Source organism: Xenopus tropicalis, chromosome 1 (genome assembly GCF_000004195.4).
Source record: "Xenopus tropicalis strain Nigerian chromosome 1, UCB_Xtro_10.0, whole genome shotgun sequence".
NCBI lineage: Eukaryota > Metazoa > Chordata > Amphibia > Anura > Pipidae > Xenopus > Xenopus tropicalis.
Genome location: NC_030677.2, coordinates 65,717,286 through 65,738,608, shown reverse-complemented (window position 1 = coordinate 65,738,608; position 21,323 = coordinate 65,717,286). Strand labels below are relative to the sequence as shown.

Here is a 21,323-nt window from a genome sequence, read left to right as displayed (position 1 = left end):
AAAACCGTATTGGTAACGAAAAATTCGTAAAGAATCCGAAAAAATCGCAAAACATACGAAAAAGTCGCAAAATGTTCGTTTTCAAGTCGGAACTTTTCCAATTCGGGTCGGATTCGTGGGTTAGTAAATCAGCCCCCTATTGTTTATCCTAACAAACCCTAGGTTAAGACTCGCTAACTGCATAGAAGTATCTTTATGTTCCTATAACCAAAAGCAATTTTAATTCATGGGCTTTAGTTTATGAAAATGGGTGTTTAAGCTACAAATAAAACCTTGGTTTTTCAGTATAATGCATGGGACCTGGAGTTTTCTGGATAAGGGATAATTCTCTTAAGTAGAGTTCCATAGCTTAAGGCTACTAAAAATATTTAAGCATTAAAAACCCAACAGGACTATGTGGCCATCACCATGGTTTTGCACTAGCTTAGTTACCATTAAGAATGTGGTACTGTTGTATTGTTACATAGGAAAAGCAAATCAGAGTTGTTTGTTCAAAGAGTACTCTGTGGGTGACAGCTGTCATTACCTACAACTCCCAGCATCCTCTCACAACCACTGGATGAAGATAAAAGATGAAATAAGCTTTGACAGATTTATAAAGTTGTGTCACATCTGGGTTTAGGTAAAAGGAGGTCATTTTACTAGTAATGTTGTTTAGAGGCAGTCTTTGTGAAACAAAATGTGATTCTAAATGTAAGCATTTAGTGCTGACTGTTCCCAGTTGTTTTCAAGTATTAATGTGCTGATGTGATTTCAGGCTTTGATGCGCCCCGGACGTATAGACAGAATCATCTATGTGCCTTTGCCAGATGCAGCCACCCGTAGGGAGATCTTTAAACTGAGATTTCACTCCATGCCCATTAGCACTGAGATCTGCTTGGAAAAGCTGGTGGAACAAACGGAGAAGTACTCTGGAGCAGAGGTAAGCTGGAAAACATAGTTCTCTGTTATTGTTATTAGGAATATCTTTCTTAAAGAAAATATTACCAACACAGGCCATTTCCTTTTTAATGGAGGTAGTGTTGGCTTTCTTATCCTATTTTCCTTGAAACAACAGTAACCCCCTTTTACAACCTTAACTCAATAAATACTAAGTGAACACTGAATACTGAGAAGTCTTTGTATAATGAGATGCTCTCTATCTCACAGCCTAATATGTTGAAGCTGGGGGAAAGGTAGGGGTTTATTTATAAAGAGGGAATCTCAGTGGACTTATGATCTATCTTGACCTTACTTGTAGGGACAGGAAGTAGAAAGTTCAAGTTTTAGATTTTGCTCTGTTAAAGGAACAGTAACACCAAAAAATGAAAGTGTTTTAAAGTAATTAATATATAATGTACAGTTGCCCTGCACTGGTAAAACTGGCAAGTTTGCAACAGAAACGCTACTATAGTTTATATAAATGAGCTGCCATGTTAACACGGGGGCAGCCATTGAAGCTGGGAAAAAGGAGAAAAGGCACAGGCACATAGCAGATAACAGATAAGCTTTGTAGAATAAAATGGGGTTTTATCTGTTATCTGCTAAGTAACCTGTGCCTTTTCTCCTGCAAATGGCTGCCCCCATGGCTACACAGAAGCTTTATTATATAAACTATAGTAGTCTTTCTAAGGAAAACACACCAGTTGTACCAGCACAGGGCAGCATTACATTATATAGTAATTATTTTTATACACTTTAATTTTTTTGGTGTTACTGTCCCTTTAAGTACACCAAATAACAAAAACCATACATATTTTCTTATGAAAACAATAGGAAAAATTATTATGCCCTTCTCATTAACTCAAATGAATGCCTTAAGACAATTTATAGTACAGGTATAGGACCCGTTATCCAGAATGCTCGGGACCAAGTGTATTCTGGATAAGGGGTCTTTCCGTAATTTGGATCTCCATACTCCATTGGAGTCTACTAAAAAATTAATAAAACATTAATTAAACCCAATAGGACTATTTTGCACCCAACATGGATTAATTTATCTTAGTTGGGATCAATTACAAGGTACTGTTTTTATACTACAGAGAAAAAGAAAATCAGTTTTAAAATTCTGAATTATTTGATTAAAATGTAGTCTATTGGAGACGGGCTTTCCGTAATTCGGAGCTTTCTGGATAATGGGTTTCCGGATAAGGGATCCCATACCTGTAGTAGGATAAGTGTAAAACCAAAAAATGCCCCTTTACTGCTGTATAATAAAAATAAAAAATATACATTTTTAAATTACAAAAATAGCCAGAATTTTCAGTCTTTTTTTTTTTTTAAGTTCTATCTATGTCATGTTGAAAAATGAGATATATAGGCATTCACTGCTTCTTAACAACTCTTCCTTCTCAAATGCAATGGTTTTAATTCACATGACTAGGGACAGGTCCAGGCATAACTTTGCATGACTGGGGTGATTTTATTATTGATCTATTTAAAAGGCTTCATATGTTCAAAATACTATTGTTAAACTCACAAATTGGTGAAAGAGTGTGTTTCAAGTGGTACATGTGCATGTATGGGAGAGTACCCAAACTAAAGGTGAACATACACAGGGAGATTTTAGCTGCCGATTCGGGTCCTTTAGACGAAGGGGCGTATTTATTATGCTGTGTAAAACTAATTTGCCGAAAAAACAGCGAAAAAAGCAGTGTAAAATAAATGGAAAAGATCGGCTTCTTAACAGTGGATATTACGCCGTTATTTTCCGTAAGTTCTGGTGGAAGAAAAAACGTGTTAAAAAATTATGCAGATTTTATGCCGTTTTTACCCGCCGAAGCATGGCGATGTGTGGCGAATTTTCTCGTCGTTTTTTACACGGCATAATAAATATGCCTCCAATTTGGCAGCTTATCTGCCCATGTATGGGAACCCCCATCGGGCCTACCTGACGAGATCTTGGCCAGATCTCGATGGGGCAGGTTTGATTTTCCATTAGATAGGGGACCACATTGACTCTTTGATGCAGTCCCCAGTTGACGGCACCTATGTCCAGCGTTGTAATCAGATTGTTTGGCCCTAGGGCCCAATATCTCCCACCTTAAGGTGGGCATATTGAGAGAAGATCCACTTGTTAGGTGAGGTATATATAGAGGGGATTATGCCTGGGATAGATAACACCAGTAAAGAAGATATTAAGAAGGGTTGCCAGAGGGCTTCATTTAATCCACAGCAACAAAGACAATGGTCTGTAATTTGGCTGTTGCTGTTAATAACAGTGTATTAGACCCCACCTCATAGTACAAAGGGGAATTTTAAAGATACCCCCAATGATTACTGCTCAAAACAAGTTCAGCTTCGATGGACATTTTTCATTGCACAAGAAACACACTTTTATTCTTGTTTATTTGAATGCATCTCCTACATGACAAAAGATTGGTGTACCACTGTTGTGTCCTGCCACCAAACGTTTTGTCCATTTGTGTGTGTGTGGGGGGGGGATATAGTGTTTTGTATGATCATATTTCAGTCATCAGAGCTTATTGCTCATGGAATTCCATGTTACCTGCAGGAGGAAACTTTGCGGGCCTTCAGAAACTGAATCGATTCAAAGGGCTTTCCACCAGTGTTTTCTATTGTTGCCAGTGGAAACCCTTTTCAAAGCAGGTACTCGCCTGCAATAGCAGCGGAGTAAGTCACTCCGTGGGTGCTTGCCCTTAAGGTTATTGGTGGACCAAGCATTTGACTGGGCAAAATTATTTGGTGTAAAACTGATTGCTCAAAACAAAAAGTTGAAGTTGGACAACAATCATATACATTGTCAAATTTACATGTGAATATGCAGATTATGTAAGCAGTGTATAATTAAATATTAACAATCAGACATAAGATTTTAAATTCTGTCTTGAAAAAGGCGACCTCAGGAATGAATTCTAAGGCTATAAGAATTATAATTTCAATTACTTATTCAGGCATTGGTCCCTTGGGTAAATGGATTCAGCAAACAGTTATCACTTTCAATTCCAAATAACATAACAAAAAAAATAAAAAAATATTGTAAAACTATAAAAGACTACCAGTTACTAGTTTTCTTATAAGAATAACATTTTCAGCAACTTTATGATTAAGGTGAATCTCCTGGAAAATGAGTTCTTATTAATGTTGTTATTATTATACTTTATATATTGACATATTTTGCAGCTCAATTACAGTGATTATATATCATTCACCTTAATCTCTGCCCCACAGGAACTTACAGTCTAAAGTCCCTATTACACACACACTATGGTCAGTGTTACCATGAGCCAGTTAATCTGCCTGTATGTTTATAGGGTGTGGAAGGAAATTGAAGTAATGGGAGGAAAACCACACAAACATGGGAGAAGATACAAAAGCTTCGCAAATAGTTCTTTGGCTGTAATTATTATTATTATCACATAGTTATAAAGGCCAACATATTCCGCAGCACTGTACAATAAATGGGTGTTTACACTGAATGTACAAATTTTCATAAAAAACAATCTATATGGTTACAAGATAAAGAGAAGAGAAATTGAACCTAGGACCCAGTACAAAGCAGTAGTGTTAAGCACTGAGCCATCAATATAATAGTAAAAGTATAACACTGTATTAACTGCTTTTAGGAGCAATTCATAATAATTCAAATAGGTTAGCCAAACTGAAAAGCAAAGAGAATTATGTGTAGCTGTATGGGGTACTTGTGTTGAGTGGCAATGTGCTGTCCAGCTTGCTCTGATGAATAGACTGGAAGTCCAGCATTGGATTGGAGAGGGTTTGGGGACCACCGGGGCTGCCACCTCAAGGGCCCCCACACCTCTGGGGCCAGAGTCATGAGGTCCACCCGATGCCACAACTTCTAGGTATTCTCCCTTGCATCCGTGATTGGGGGGAGAAAGGTCGGCTGGGAGTGCAACACAAATAAAGGGGGAAAATTGTGTGCCTCAACTTTGGCTCATCTTACTAACAGACACCAATTTGCTTCCGTACTGATGCATTGCGCACAGGTTGTGGTGGATGTAAATGGCTAAGCCTAAATAATGCTGAAGTTCTCCAAAAAAATACAACATTGTAGGTAAAAACATGGTAATTTGCAACTGAGATTTGGACTTTGCATATAAACGATATGTTTAGAATTTGAGGCTTCTTTTGGGGGCAGTCTTGTATTAAAAAAAATAATTTTTCTGTAGAGCTGTTTCTGACTTTGCCCTTTCCCTATAAAAGAATCCTATGACACCAGTCCATAATTCCATGTACTGTAATGTGCTAACACCACACATCCACAGACAAGCTGTGCATTATAATATGCACTTCCACCCGTCTCTAGGTCCATGTCTACTGCACCGAGTTTCACTTCCCGTTTGGTCATTTGTTTCTGTAAAATACACAATGCTTTAGACTGAGCTTGAGTAGCAACCTATGTGTTATGGGGACAGCATTTTTATGGCATACTGCATGAAACTGGAATCTAGGAGCCCCTTGGTGTTTTGAATAATAATCCTTTCCGGGTAAAACTTTGCCTTGAAATGTAGGAATGCATAATTTCTTTGGAAAGAAAGTGGCTTTCCCTTTTATGAGCATTTGAGAAGGTGCACTGACTGTATTAGCAAGTGAAAGACACAAGCATGACTTTCAGTCCTGAAAACAAAAAAACCCTTCCCCAGGAGTGTGTCAAGCTATTCTCTCTATGCCCTGTGCTGGGGAGAAGACATGGGACAGGTGTTTGTATGTTAATTTGTTCAGACAGGTTGGAGTTTCAGGCCTTACGCAAATTGGCAGAGAACTGATTCCATACTACAATTACCTAGAAGCTAATAAAGGAAGGATGTTTATACGAAAATATAAGCAATCCTGGGAACACCTTGTGCTGCCTTGCCTGAGAGTCTGTGTGTGCCTGCTGTATTTACTGAAACCAGGCTTTATTCCATCATATCCTGCCAGACTAAACCCAAGAATCATTGCACTATGGCCATCGCAGTGCATCTTTCTGTTCTTGCCATGAACTGAAACTGTGTTTTTATCAGTCGTTTCTCTGTTAGCACTTTTATTATCGAGTTGTTATCGATGTGCAGAAATGTTCTTATATTGGATGTTAGCCATTTAGTTAGTAAAAACATTGTTTCTGTTGTGTAAGTTCCAAATCCATTAATCACAGTGGCTAACTAAATCAGCAGTTCTTCTCTGTGACTGTAGCCACTCTGAGTATAATGTTCATAGTCAGAGCTTAAATGTAATCCCTGCATAGCCGTTGCAATGGTTAAGCTCCTAGTTGTGTCTGACTTTATCTCTAATATCAGGAAGGGATGCATTAGCTTACTTTTTACAAGGGACTCTTATCATTTATGATGTGATTGTGAGGACAGGACGTTCCTTATGTCTGAATTGGTATTTATACACTAACATGAGGTGCCACGCTGCATCAGAAACATTCTCTATAGTAACAGCATAGAGGCCCTCAGGCTGTGGCCCCCAGACTATACAAGTGTTCCACTGACATCATTATTTTACTGTAATGCTGCCCACATACCTGTGACATGCGCCCTGTTTTATAAGCATGACATTTCTAGAGAAAACAAAGCATTAAAGGGGTTCTCTGCTTGATTTAAAATAATCCTTAATCAACAACAATTATTAACCATTATCAGTGGTTGTTACTTGTAGTTATCGGTATTAAATAATGCATATTTACATATTTTGCACATAAGCTACAAGTAACCTTGAAGGGGTTGTTCGCCTTTCAGTTTGCTCAGTTAGTATGATGTAGAGAGTGATATTCTGAGGAAGTTTGCAATTGGTATTCATTTTTTTTTATTATTTGTGGTTTTTTAATTATTTTAGTAGCTACCTGGCTGCTAGGGTACAAATGATCCTAGCAACCAGGTATTGATTTGAATGAGATATTGGAATATGAATAGGAAAGGACTTGAATAGAAAGATAAATAATGAAAAGTAACAGCAACAATAAAATTGTAGCCTCAAAGAGCAATCATTTTTTTTCGGCTGACAGGGCTAGTCACCCTATTAGAAAGCTGGAAAGAGTCAGAAAAGGAAAGCAAATAATTCAAAAACTATAAAAATGTAGACCAATTGAACAGTTGCTAAGAAATGACTATTCTACAACATACGAAAAGTTAACTTAAATGTGAACTAAACCTGTCCTTGTAATTTGGCTCTCCTGTCCTTGTACTTTGGCTCTATTTGGCACTGAAAGCAACATAACCTATCCTTTCCTTATCTGCCAGAGTAGTCCTAAAATACAGAGAGTGATCTTTATTTGATTGTTAAATGCGATCATCCTGGCATAAATATAGTAGCTGATTTAGCAATAAGAATATACTGAAAACCTGCATTTATATTTATGGGAAAGTGAGTCAAACCTTACCCAACAGCTTCATTCATTAGAGTGATTCAGATTCATGGGGTGTATTGGAACCGTATGTAGCTGTGTGGACCCTCTGAGTCACTGACATGGAAACACGAGGAAGGAAACTGTTAGAAATACATTTAGTAAGTAAGCCCTCTGTATTCATTGCAGAGAAAACAAATGATTTTTTTATAGTTTGTGAATAATAAAGCAAGAGTCGTGTTTTCCATTGAGTCTGAGTCTTTTGGTTCCTGATGCACATTATGTACACACACAGGAAATGTAAAATTCCCTCTTTGGCTTGGCCACCTGTGGAGCAGACAATCCTAGGAATTCACCATCCTTTCTGCATAGCTGGATTATCTTACATTTATGTGAACTTGTCACAGTTTTCTAACATTCCTGCTGAACTTGCAGATTCCCGTGTCAAAACATAAGCTTCAATTCCAACTCTTCCTCCCTTGATAAATGTTACCCCTTCCCTGGCCTGTACTTGGACATTTGTATTCTTTTGGCTCACCTTTCCTTATCTCTAAGCTTTGTTTTTACCAGATACGTCTGTGTTATCTTATAATATACAAGCTACTGTTTTGCAAAATATAATTAAAAAAAAACAATGTTGCCAGTGGAAAGGCCTATGCATCGATTTTGCTTTCCATGGCGGCGCAAAGTTGACTACAGAAGGGGTTGGGTAGAGGGCAGAATAGGGGGCACCCCTAATGATTAAAGTGCTGCTGAATGTAGGTAGATTTCTATTAATTGCAGAGGGACAAATCTTAATGATCAATTTTGGAGTGAGAACAGCGGTACTGAGTGGAGGGCAGGGTGTAAAATTAAAAAAATATGGCTGTGTGCCCCTGTTTCTTGCATTTTGCACCTTGCCTTGCTTTGTAAATGTGTCCTATTATTCTTTGAGCCAGTTTTTGCATGTAGCACCTTGAGCCATCATGTAATGAACCCCACAATTCTGTACAAGCACCATGAGGTATTTATCATTATTAACATGTATTTATATTCTGTAACATTGTTAGAAGAGTTTAGAGAACATTATACTGGGCATATAATGAGAATAATGAGTATGATGAGTATGATGTACCGTATTTTTCGGACCATAAGACGCACCGGACCATAAGACGCACCAGTTTTTAGAGAAGGGAAATGAAGATAAAAAGATTCTGAAACAAATACTGTCCTAAAATATTTTATGTGCATTAAAAGCGAACCTGTACCAGCAGCACCCAACATATTGCCCCCCACCTGTACCAGCAGCACCCAACATATTGCCCCCCACCTGTACCAGCAGCACCCAACATATTGCCCCCATCTGTACCAGCATATAGCCTACAGATATACTTTAAGAAAATGTTTTTACTTGCCCGTGTGGTCTCCGTGCAGGGCCCTCCTCTATTCACCGGCGCTTAGCTGTGGCGCTGTGCGCATGCACAATGACGCGCATGCGTATGGGCGCCCCCACTTCTGGGGGAAAAAAAGTGCGTCTTATGGTCCGAAAAATACGGTGTATAACAGCAGTATCTCTGCATCCTACCACATGAAATAGAACTAGTAAGTCCTGAACATTTGGTTATCTGTCTCTGTTTTAGCTGCACAAACTGTTTAACTCTCTCACACTGAACAGGGAAAGAAGAAATTATCCTTTCTGTTTCTTCGTTTCTGGAATTAACTTCTTAATGCCTTAGTGGACAGGAAGCACATAGGAAACTAGCTATTCAGAACACATCAAAGATAAGTGCAAGGTTTTTGCATCAAGGTGGCCATACACAGGAATATTTAAGCTACAGATTCAGACTAACTCGGCAGCATATCTGCCCATGCCCTCCAACAGGCCTACCTGGCCAAAAAACAATTTCTGTCATGTTCTGTCATATGCAATAACACCACAAAATTGTATAGCTGATGAGATATAATAAGTAATGGAATTTTTTGGCGAATATCGGCTATATGTGCCTGCACCAGAGCTTATTCAATGCTATCGGGTGCGGGCACAGGTAGGAGGATTTTAAGCATATGTAGGGTATTCTAGGCAAATGTTTTTCAGCTTGCCGAGAACACACTACCTAAGCTATGTGTGGCATTAGCCTACCTAAAGGGATGAGGTGGCAACCCTAGTTATAGCCAATGAATGCCTAAATCCACCTGTCTTTCCTCACAGTTACTCCTCTGAGTCAATGCGTGTAATAAGGAGTGTAGTAGAAGTTTATTAATAATGTTCATTAATAAAACAAAACAAAGGAATAACAGTTTTCTTATAACATGCTTGACACAAGCACTGTCAGTGTATACCATTCCCAAATCTCAATTCCTTAATGAGAATATGTTTTGATGAAATGAGACTTCTTGTGTTCAAGAAGGAATAAAGAGGTTGGATTTACTTGGCTTTGTGAGTTTCCAGAAGGCTGTGATTGCAGCACTGTTTCAGAGCTTAATGGTTTCTTGTAGAATTACATGACACACGTGTAGGAGCACACTGAGAGTTATTTGGCTGACTGACTCGAGCAGACCTCTGGAATACTAACAGCAAAGAAATCGCTTGGAAGTTGCGTGACAAGGGCAGTGAAATGATTAACAGCTGCATATTTGTTCCTTTACCTTTGCCTGGGGGTCTTCATATTTCCTATGTGATCCTATCTTGCATTGTTAGAAGACGTCCTTTAATCCCTGTAAGCCCTGTCTCTTCTGTCTTTTTGCTCTTTATGAATTTCTCACTTCTTTTTCCTCCCAGGCGGTGTCAGAAACACTTTAAAGGTGTTCCACAGAACAGTTTTCATAAGCCACTATAGTCAACAAAATGCATTATGGGCACAGGTTGATGGGGGAAAAACTTTACATCAGGATAACAAATCTTGTAAAGTTTGTAATGTACAGAATTTAGAATGTAATGTAGTCATGTTTTTGCAGCAATTCATTGGTCAACCCGTGGCCTCTCCTTTACCTCACTTTATACCCTACCTCATGAAAGTAGTTGCGAGACACTGCAAGTTTGATCAAGGTACCCTCTTATCAAACAGTTCCGTATTTGTAAGTATTAGAGAAACTAGAGGTGTAACAATGACTACTGCCAGAAAATGGTATCTCATTTTCAGATGGAACCAAATGACATCTCAGTTATTACTGGCTACCAAGCTCTGACCAATAATGCACTGAGCTAGGCCACCATCTTCCCTTGTCTACAGTTTACAGCTATCAAATCAAGGGCATGTTCATGCTGCCAGTCCTTGGGTTCCATTGGGTGCATCTTGGGAGCACTTTAGTAAAGTGCCAGGGCAGCTTTTAACCAGATATTGAGTGGCATTATAGTGTCATTTTTAATGGATATATAGGTACAGTCTGTAGTTGAAGTGCCAGAAACCCCTACAACCCTTACTCTTAGCAAAGAATGCATAGACAGAGGGGCACATTTACTAATCCACGAACGTTCGAAAAGCACCCGAATGCGTTTTTTTTCGTAATGATCGGTATTTTGCGATTTTTTCGTAAATTGTCGCGACTTTTTCGTAGCCATTGCGACTTGCTCGTAAATTGTCGCCACTTTTTCGTAGCCATTACGACTTGCTCGTAAATTGTCGCCACTTTTTCGTAGCCGTCGCGTCGAGTACGAAAGTTTTGGATTCATTCAAGCTTCAGTATCATGACTTTCCTTGGGCCAGGTTGGAGCTGCAGAGTGCCATTGAGGTTTGCCCGCCGTTTACGAGCACTCAATACGAAAAAGTCGCGACAATATACGACCAAGTCATAATGGCTACGAAAAAGTCGCGACAATTTACGAGCAAGTCGTAATGGCTACGAAAAAGTCGAGACAATTTACGAGAAAGTCGTAATGGCTTCGAAAAAGTCGCAACAATTTACGAGCAAGTCGTAATGGCTTCGAAAAAGTCGTAACAATTTACGAGCAAGTCGTAATGGCTACGAAAAAGTCGCGAAATGTTCGTTTCCAATCCGATTTTTTCCCATTCGGGATTCGGATTTGTGGATTAGTAAATCGGCCCCATAGAGTGCATTTCCATTGACTGATTATGCAAGCTGCCAAATATGACACACAACATACAGGTATGGGACCCATAATCCGAAAACCCGTTATTCAGAAAGTTCCTAATTATGGAAAGGCCATCTCCCATAGACTCCATTTTAAGGATTTTAATTCAGATTTTTAAAAAATACTGGTATGGGATACCTTATCTGGAAACCCATTATCCAGAAAGCTCCAAATCACGGAAAGCCTGTCTCCCATAGACTCCATTTTAATTAAAACTGATTATCTTTTTCTCTGTAGTAATAAAACACTACCTTATAATTGATTCCAACTAAGATATAAAAAATCCCTATTGGATGCAAAAAAATCCCATTGAGTTTAAATAATGTTTAATTGATTTTTTAATCGACTTAAGGTGTGGAGATCCAAATTACGGAAAGATCCCTTATCCCGAATACCCTTGGTCCCGAGCATTCTGGATAACGGGTCCTATATCTGTATTACCTTTTCCTCTGTGATAATAAAACAATACAATACCTTCCAAAATGATCCTGTTGAGTTTATTTAATGTTAAAATTATTTTTTATTTGTTTTTATTTTGCAGCTACAAATATTCCTTGGGGTATTCATTCTTGTTACAATGAAAGTGCCGTGACAATAACTGTTTCACATTAACTTGTCTAGACATCATTTCAGTTTTAATTATGGTACCATAAGAATTTGAAACAGAGATGCTCGGTTTAGCAGAATCTTAGGAAATGCCACAGTCAACAAGTCTTCTGGATGCCATTAGAAGATCAGGGCCTATTAGGACAGCACTAGAATAGCAACATGAGGAGGGACTTCTTGACTAAAGATTAACCCTTGGTTAAAAGGCACTTTAGGTTGAACAAAGATTGTAGCCTCAGTCTCTTTCTGGGCCCTTCTAACTTCACCCTTGTATAAGGTACCCTGAATAGTGCTAAGTGGTACTAACAGCCTGACAAAATTAAAGTTTGCTCTCCATTGTATTTATAGGATACATAACAACAAGCCTTGTTCCCGCATACTAATATACTACACTCCCCCTTTTCCTATTCACCGCAAGCCTTTCCCCCTAGGAACAAGGTAGCCATTATTATGCAAGCTGCCTGATATGCAGATACAATATGGCCATGTTTGCATGTGTGAAAACCTGTATTCCTTGTACATTTCTGTAAAATGTCCATTTAGTGAACTTTGTATCTAAATCCAACTCAGCTACCTTTTCATGTTGGAGACATCAGTTGTTGGTTTCAGAGCAGGGTTAGGGTTGCTCATTCTAGGGATGGACTAAATCATAATGTTCATTGTCAGTGCATTATTGCATTGTCTGTTGTAAAGCTGTAAATACATTTTTTAGATGGCATACAGTTAAAAAAACTGACTGTAACAGAACACTATCCATTCACTGGCCAACCCTCAGGTTATCCCCATGGATGAGCAAAATTGGACTAACTGCCTAACCAAACTTGTGTAAGCATGGTTAGCTTTAGATTCAAATTTTATCCACTGTTAACTTTGATAATGGGACAATGCAATCATGTTAAAGTTCCATAAGCAGAATAGCCAGGTAATACCTGCTAACATACAGTATAAGAAACATATTGTCATACTACTTGAGTATAAGCCTAGTTTTTCAGCACCCACAATGTGCTGAAAAAAGTCACCCTCGCCTTACCGGGAGTCGGGTGCCATGGGTCCCTCTATACTAGCACCCTCTCTTCTTTGTGTGCAAATTAGGCCACCTGCAACCAGACCCTCCAGTGCCCTGGCCTAGGCTCCCACTAGCAATACTTATTTCCCCTTACATCCCTCCGGGACTGGGTCTGCTGCCAGTTTGCCAATGTGCAATGAGCGTGGGGTAGTACTCATATTGTTTTTGTTGACCCTCTTCTCCGCTTACAGAGCTAGTTTACTGTTTTTCTTTGAAATAAATATTGAAAAACATATTCCCCACTGATGCCTCAATTAATGTAATTTTATTGGTATTTATTTTGATTATTAAAACTTAGCAGTAGCTGCTGCATTTCCCACCCTAGGCTTATACACGAATCAATATGTTTTTCCAGTTTTCTTAGGTAAAATTAGGTACCTCGGCTTATATTCGGATCGGCTTATACTCGAGTATATACGGTACTTAGGATATGCGATAACCTTTTTTATTTTTCATTCATATGTTGTGACCTGTGCTTGGCAAGGTTAGGTTCGAATTGGCAGTGTGTCCTGGAATGCTGCTATTTCTAGTACTGTGCACTGCCGAATGTAGTTTGTCAAAAACATGATATTTAATCAGATGACATTTTGTTGAAGTAAAAGCATAACCTTCTGCAAACAAAACAGCAACAATTACTGTAATATATTCCACAGCTCATGGGATGAGATTTTGATTGCACACTATGCAAGAGAAAGTGCGAGTAGTTAGGCAAACACCCCCTGATCATAAAGACACAGAGTGGAGTAAATACACTCATTGCTAGTTTCCACCTTCTGACTTTCCATTTGTGTGTATGTACGGTATGTATTTGGGGCTCCCATTGTAGTACTTGTATTTGTTTCTGATATCGTACCAGTATGAATTGGCCATATATATGTATGTCAACTTGCTCAGCTTGCAAGCTAAAAAAATTACTGCAATATGGTCTATTGAATCTGGTTCACAAGGTGATCTTACATTTTGGGGGAAAACACAGCTGCTAAATGATATTGCTGCTTGTAGGGCCATGATTTTAATAGATGCTGCTGGGCAGAAAATCAGGTTACTCATTAACAAGTCACAGCATATTGTCCTACAGTGAGATTTGTTCCTCTTATGTGAATACAAAAAATGCAGCAGTATTCTTTACTGAACAGTTTATTTGACTTCAGCAGCCCAGTCTGTTTCACAGGGGTGTAACTATAAATGTTTGGAATCAAACAATAGCAGAGAATGACGGCACTCATAGGATTTTCACAATAGAGAAAAAGCAACATGATTTTTCGCACCTAAACATGCATTTAAATGCTGGTATGTACACAGTTTGTTTTCCCTGACGAAAATCTACGTAATGAACTGAAACATTGGATCAATAAACCTCACTACTTGCATGTGACAAGTGATTTTTTATTTTATTTTTCTCTATTGTGAAAATCCTATGAGTGCCGTCATTCTCTGCTATTATATATATATATCTATAAAAACACACCCTAAGTATAGGAGGCTCAGTGGTGCACTGACCGATCAGCAATATCTGTTTTTTTAAAAATGTCTTATTTCCAAAGTTTAGGGTGGTCCTAAAATGATTTTCCTGTCAGGTCCATTAATCTTTAGATATTATACTGCTTCCTGGCCTATTATTTGGTGAATACCCAGTGTCTCAGGGCCAGGTTTAGTTCTTACTGGGGTCTCACTCCTTCACACATGAGCTCAATGAATAGGCATGTGCTGAATATCCATTTTGCCTATTATGTTAATACTAGACTAGAAATATTAAATCAGTTTCATTTTAGCACGTCCTGTCACTTACTGGTACCATAGAGCACAAGACAGGCAGATAAAACCAATTACCTATCCCCTGAGAAGCCCTTGATAATGAGCTGCTCAAAGGCTGCTGCTTAGAAAAGGGAGGGATTTGTTTGTTCAAAAGTAGACAAGGAACTCTGAACAAACAGTCCTGTTAATAAAGGGAATGGGGAGGAGTTTAGGGAAGAAAAAAAACAGTTTTTATATTAGTGCTTTATAACACAAAAATGTTTTGGCTTGGCTTTTTAAAAGAATAGGCAGAATATAATTTCATCACAACTCCTATTTATTGTACTCCTTTTTACCAAAGATATTTTTTTTAGATATATACTGTCCCTTTAATGCTTATGTTGTTTTTTGGGTTTTTTTTGTAATGAAAAAGATTTTAAAAGGTTCTCTAATGGTATTTCTGGTTTTTGCAATTTTATTGACGCCTTAGTGCCTTAGCTGACATCGCTTTTCACTGCTTTTAGTGATATACCACTGTAATAACGTTGTCAGGGTTCAATTACAGTTCCATGGAAAAGGTAATTTAACTAAAATTCTTAAGAAAATAAGCTATTGATAATTGCTATGTTTAAACAGTACCTATGTGGCTTGTATTTTTTTAAATGAAAATACATTCATAAATATGACTAATAGGAAGCTACCTGAAATTAATTTAAAGCAGTTGTTTATGGGCCATGCTCTCTGCCCAGGTTCTACTGTTAGATCATGACTTGGTTTGCTATGCCTGGTGTATTCATCCGGCCCTGCAGCCTTATTCACATTGACACATGTCCTGTGTCAGCCATTGTTAGTTTGTTAGGGCTAGCCCTTCTGTGCAACAGTGTGAGGCCTGGAACAAAAATATTTCCATTTCTAATTAACCCACACTCTCAGCCTACATCTTTTTTACAGTTAATCAAGTTAATTTAGTCAGTATACTTATTAAGGTTGGGATTGGTCTTTGCAAGCAAAGCAATCATTTTTTGTTTTTCATTTTTTATTTACATTTTGCCTTATTGATTGCTGTTTTTCATCCCTTTTGTAATGTGGGTGATCCAATAATAAAAGAGAATTATGCATTAATGCAGTGATCCCCAACCAGTGGCTCGGGGCAACATGTTGCTCACCAACCCCTTGGATGTTGCTCTCAGTGCCCCCAAACCAGGTAGTTATTTTTGAATTCCTGACTTGGAGGCAAGTTTTGGTTGAATATAAACAAGATTTACTACCAAATAAAGCCCCCTGTAAGCTGATAGTGTGCATAGAGGCTGCCTAATAGCCAATCTTAGCACCCCCATAAACCTTTATGATGCTATTGTTGCTCTCCATGTCTTTTTACATTTGACTGTGGCTCAGCAGTAAGAAAGGTTGGGGACCCCTGCATTAATGTCTAGTATTTTTGTAGTTGCCATTTTGTTCTATTCTGCATATAGCTAAAAATAGGAGCATGTTTATTCAACTTTTGGTTGCATTACTAAGCAACTAAGCATGGGTTGTGAAGGTAGGGTCATCTTTTTCCATTGTTGGTGGGTTTGGGGTAATAGGAAAGGTATAGTTATCATATATTTTCCTCGAGTGAACTGTAAAAAAAACTGCTTGTGTGGCCAACCATACTCTATAGGTAGAGCTTCTGTGACGTTTAGCTTGATGTGGTGTAGATTTATCCAGCTGGGCTCAAACTGGTAGAGATGCAGAATAGCAGCTTTGTGCTGCAGGATACATCTTCTGCAATAGGCCTATTGAATTTCTGCAACTCTACCTATCAAAGTCTTTCTGCAGTAAATCTATATGTTGGAATGCAGAAGGCCTGTGCAGATCAGCAGAAAGGGATTAGAACAAATTCATCAATGTTATCAATTATTCTGGCGCAAAGAGAAAAAAAGAAGTCAACAATATAGTTGTTAAAGAAAGGTAGTGAATGGAATGCTGGTAGAATTACATGAAAGATGACTTACAAAGAAACACAGGAGATGGCGTTCATCAGCAGAATACATTTTATTCCCACTAACTCATACCATTCCCCTAAACAAAAAGCCTTCTGAGTCAAGCTCACTCCAGGAGGGACAGACAGCTTTGCTAGCAAGGAACTGCGCTGAAACCATCAAAAAGGAAAATGAATAATGACACTAAAAATAAAGTTAAACTTAAAAAAAAAAAAAAGTTAACAACTAAAACGCCTTTTCTTTTAATTTTGCATAAATTTCCTGCTAGACGCATTCCAAAATTCCACTTATCTCTATGTTTTCTAAGAAACAAAATGAGAATATAATCTAAAAATAAGTTCCTTGTTTAATGCGTTCAGAGATGCTTAGTACTCTATTGTTTGGGGAAGCAATAATAGTCTTCATGCAGCTGTTCCTCAATATATCGAAATTGGTGGCCTTGCTGTTAAAAATGGACTTATTTCACTGGCATTGGACCACTGTCCACATTTTTAGATGATTTGCCACAAGACTGGATATTGCTTATTCTGTGCACAGAACATTCCTATTTATAATATTATTTATGGGAATTGCCATATTGCTAATCTTGGTAATAATTTTATATCTAGGTATAAATAAATGAAAGGTAAAACATTCATTTAGATAAAATGTATTTGCATTTTAAAAACTAAAGATACCATCTGTTATATTGGACAATGTTCATTGAATGGAAAGCCTGACAAGTTATAGTCAATAACCCGGTATTTAGGGGGGCTTTTTACACCATCCATAAATGTGATACAGTTTACTGACAATCAAATTTAACAAATATAATTGTGCACATAGGGGCTGGCCTTATGGTCAGTTAAAAGAAAAGTAACACTAAAAATTTTTGGGTAAAAAAGCTATTCTACTCTGCTCCAATAAATGCCCTATCCTGCAAACCATTTAGTATTATGAATGCTTTATTAGAAAATACCTGATAAAACTTGTCTTCCATTCATTTGAAATAAGGCGATACAGCGAAGGAAGGAGCAGCATCCACTATGCGAAGATCGATTTATCAAGTTGGGTTAAGGTCAAATTTAATGGTGACTATATAGTTGCTACCTTGAACATGCTTGCAACTATAGGAAAGTGACTGATAAATTGATACACATTACTGATCCCTGTAGCTTTGGATGCACACTGTATAATGCCCAAATAGTTTGTTTGTATATGACCATGTCTGCCTCGATCAGTGCTCACCAACCAGGGCTGCCATCAGAAACTTTGGGGCCCCACACAAGTTTTTTTATATAGAGCCCCCCATGAACTCAAGAGCTCAGTACCAAAATTTTGGCCACCCCCTTGTGTGTGCAATATAAACAGCTTATGTATTTGTATTTTGTATATTTTTATTTATAAAGCGCTTCTTATGTACGCAGCGCTGTACAGTAGAAATGTTACTAAATCATTTAGTTTATTGGGGAGGGAGTGTACCCTAAATTTAACCCCTTCCCACCTATCTGCCCCTGCTCTGTGCTGTCATTGCTTGATATGGAAGGTACTTGAGTTTTTACGTAAACTGTGTTTAGGGGCCCAATGATCTTGCTGTGGGGCCCAATAACTAGTCAGTAGTAGTTCATAAAAATAGTAAAAATAATTAATGTGCTAATAAGTCAGTATTTTAATTGGGGGGGTCAGTGTAGTTAGTTGCATAAGTTTCTTTAAAATGAATGTAAGTTCCTTAAATTGCGGAAGCATAGGGGCCCAATAAAGTTGCTGTGGGACCCAGAAACCAGTCATTCCCCTGCTACAAAGTTTATGTAGGAGACACTGATATAATTCAGTAAATAGATCCCAATATAAACAGCTGATGTTACTCTGTAATAAGCAACCAAACCAGCATAAATATGCTCCTATTTTTAGCTATATGCAGAATAGAACAAAATGACAACTACAAAAATACTAGACATTAATGCAGGGGTCCCCAACCTTTCTTACTGCTGAGCCACAGTCAAATGTAATAAATAGTTAAAATAAATAATTATTGTACTAATAAGTCAGTCAGTTCATTGGGGGTCAGTGGAGTTTGTCCCTGCAAAGCTTCTCTGCATTATCTTTTGCTTGATACACAAGTAACTTAAGTGCTAGGCAAGTTATATAGTTTCCTAGGCATTTTCTGCAGAAGTTACGCAAATTGTGTAATTTGCACAACTCTCACTACACCACCAGGCCCCCCGTACAGAAGAAGATTTCACGGGGACACAGCTGTACCCCCTCTTCCACCCCCCCACCCCCCCGATGGCGGCCCTGTCCCCAACAAGTGGCTCGGGGGCAACATGTTGCTTACCAACCCCTTTGATGTTGCACTCAGTGGCCTCAAAGCAGGTACTTGTTTTTACATTTCTGGCTTGGAGGCAAGTTTTGGAAGCACAAAGACAGTTTTACTCCAAGTAGAGCCTTCTGCAGGCCAGCAGTCCCCATGGGGCTACCAAATAGCACATCTGAGTGTGGCTCAGGAGTAAAATACATTGGGGGATCCCAGGCCTAGATGAAAGGGATATCCTGCAACAGGAATGCAATTTCTACTTGTATCCTCTCATTTTATAAAAAAATATTTCTATTAAAACTGATATTCAAAACAAAAGGCCACTTCTGTTGATTCAATAAAAGTCAATATTTATCAATGTTCAAGCCTTTTGGGATCTATTATCTCAGACCCCAAAATAACAATAGGTCTGAGCTACTGTTTGCAATAGAAGGCTATGAAGAATGATTTTTTCATAATAATTTGACATCAGTATTGATTGATACTGATTTAATTCAGCTTTCCATAGCTATCAGTCAGTACCAATTATTACCTATATTCTCTGTGAACCTTGTTTTTATATTTCATTCTTCTTCCTTTAACTTATTTTGTGATTGTGTTGTAACTGTATGTATGTTACAATGTGTGTCCATGTATTCATCGTATTGGTTGCTTTGGGTTACTACACCTGGGTAAACTTTGTGTCTTTTATTACATATGGGGGTTAATGTTTTACCTCTGTGCTTTGTACAGTAGCATGATATGGTTTTGTTCTTCATCTTTCAACATTTGCCCACTGGCACATTCCAAAGTTCCTTTAAATATTAATTTGCCATTCTCAAAGCATCTCTCGTCACAGTTCTCTTCCCCCTTCTAAACATATCTTTTCACGCCTGCTACCTGGGGGTGATTTTGACCTAGCCCTCTGCTACACGTGATCTGTCACCTAGTCGTGTCGCAGCCAACTTGAGTGCATTAGTATGTAAATAAAACATTATTCACACTCTTCCATGCTTTGGCTACAATCACTGGCTGCAATCTCAACATTGTATTTCCCAGGCATTTTCTCTGCTAGCACGCCACAATGTTTTTGCAAGCGCCATCCATATCATCCATAGACGCTTTTTTTCTTAATTCTGAAGCATTACCATATAAAGCATTCTGCAACTTCCCATTACATTCCAAAATACATACTGAAACAGCTTTCCTTCTCTTTCTCATACTTTTTGTACTACTCATGAATTCCACTCTGGATCTGGAATTTGCTAACATGCTTCCGCTGATTTCTAGCTTCTCATATTGTTTCCTCTACCTGATGGGATGGGTAATTTTTCAAGGAAAGACCCTCAGTATATAAAAGGACTGCAGGACTGCAATAAAACATAACTTTTCTGTGATGAGCAAATCCTACCAGATTATTAGCATGTTTTAGTCGTCAGTAGAGGCACTGTGCTTAATTGAATCATGATTGGTTGTAATCCCCATTAATAGTAAGGGATCACTAACAATCCCCAATGCCATTACGGCAGTTGGCATATAGAAAGAACCTTAGTGCTCTGTTTGCTCATGTAGAGGGTAGACCTTAAACAAACATAATTTTCTTATTATTTGGCTAATGAAATTTCTGTGAAATAAAGAAGACAAAATAAGCACAATGTTCTTATAAAAAAAAAGTTTCCCAATTAGAGTAATGTGCATATGTTTCTGCCATTCTTGTTGGACCCAAATATCACAGCTGAGGGCTGCATATAACCCTCTTGTATCCTGTACCGGATCGGATAAGGCATCTCTCAAGAAAAGACCTTTCACAGCAGCAGAACTGTAAGAAAACATAACTATTTGTCTGATTAGCAAATTGTACCATATTTTTGCCACAATTTTGGTCAAAAGTGGCACTGGGCCTGCTTTTATCATATTAGGTAGACTTAGTAGAATTAAAGTATGGAGATCTGAATTACGGAAAGACGCTTATCCAGAAAATCCTAGGTCCCAAGAATAGTTAAAAGGTCCTATACCTGTATAGTTATATAGCTATTACTTAATATATACTGGTAATTTCCAGCAGGGTCATTAAAGTAGCTCGGATTGTAAGGCATAAGTATCCCACACAAACTACCCACAGAATATACATGCTATCTAACTGTAGCTGCTTTGTGTATCATGATATGAAAGAAATGTGTTTGTCTGACCGTAAAGCTATGGTAAGTTCTCTGTGCTTGCCGCTGATAACAACGAACCCTTCACAGATCTATATATAAACAGATATGCCTAATTCTTGTTAATGCTCTGTCATGTTAGTAGGTTTTTTT

At 38.2% G+C, this 21,323-nt stretch overlaps 1 protein-coding gene across 1 annotated transcript in view; it reads left to right on the top strand.

Annotated features, from left to right (window-relative positions):
- Positions 1-21,323, top strand: part of spata5 (spermatogenesis associated 5) — a 231,069-nt gene that overhangs the window by 185,262 nt on the left and 24,484 nt on the right. Inside the window, exon 15 of the mRNA XM_004911116.4 lies at positions 758-922. Within this exon, the coding sequence (XP_004911173.2) occupies positions 758-922 (165 nt within the window). The remainder of the gene's footprint in view (positions 1-757; positions 923-21,323) is intronic.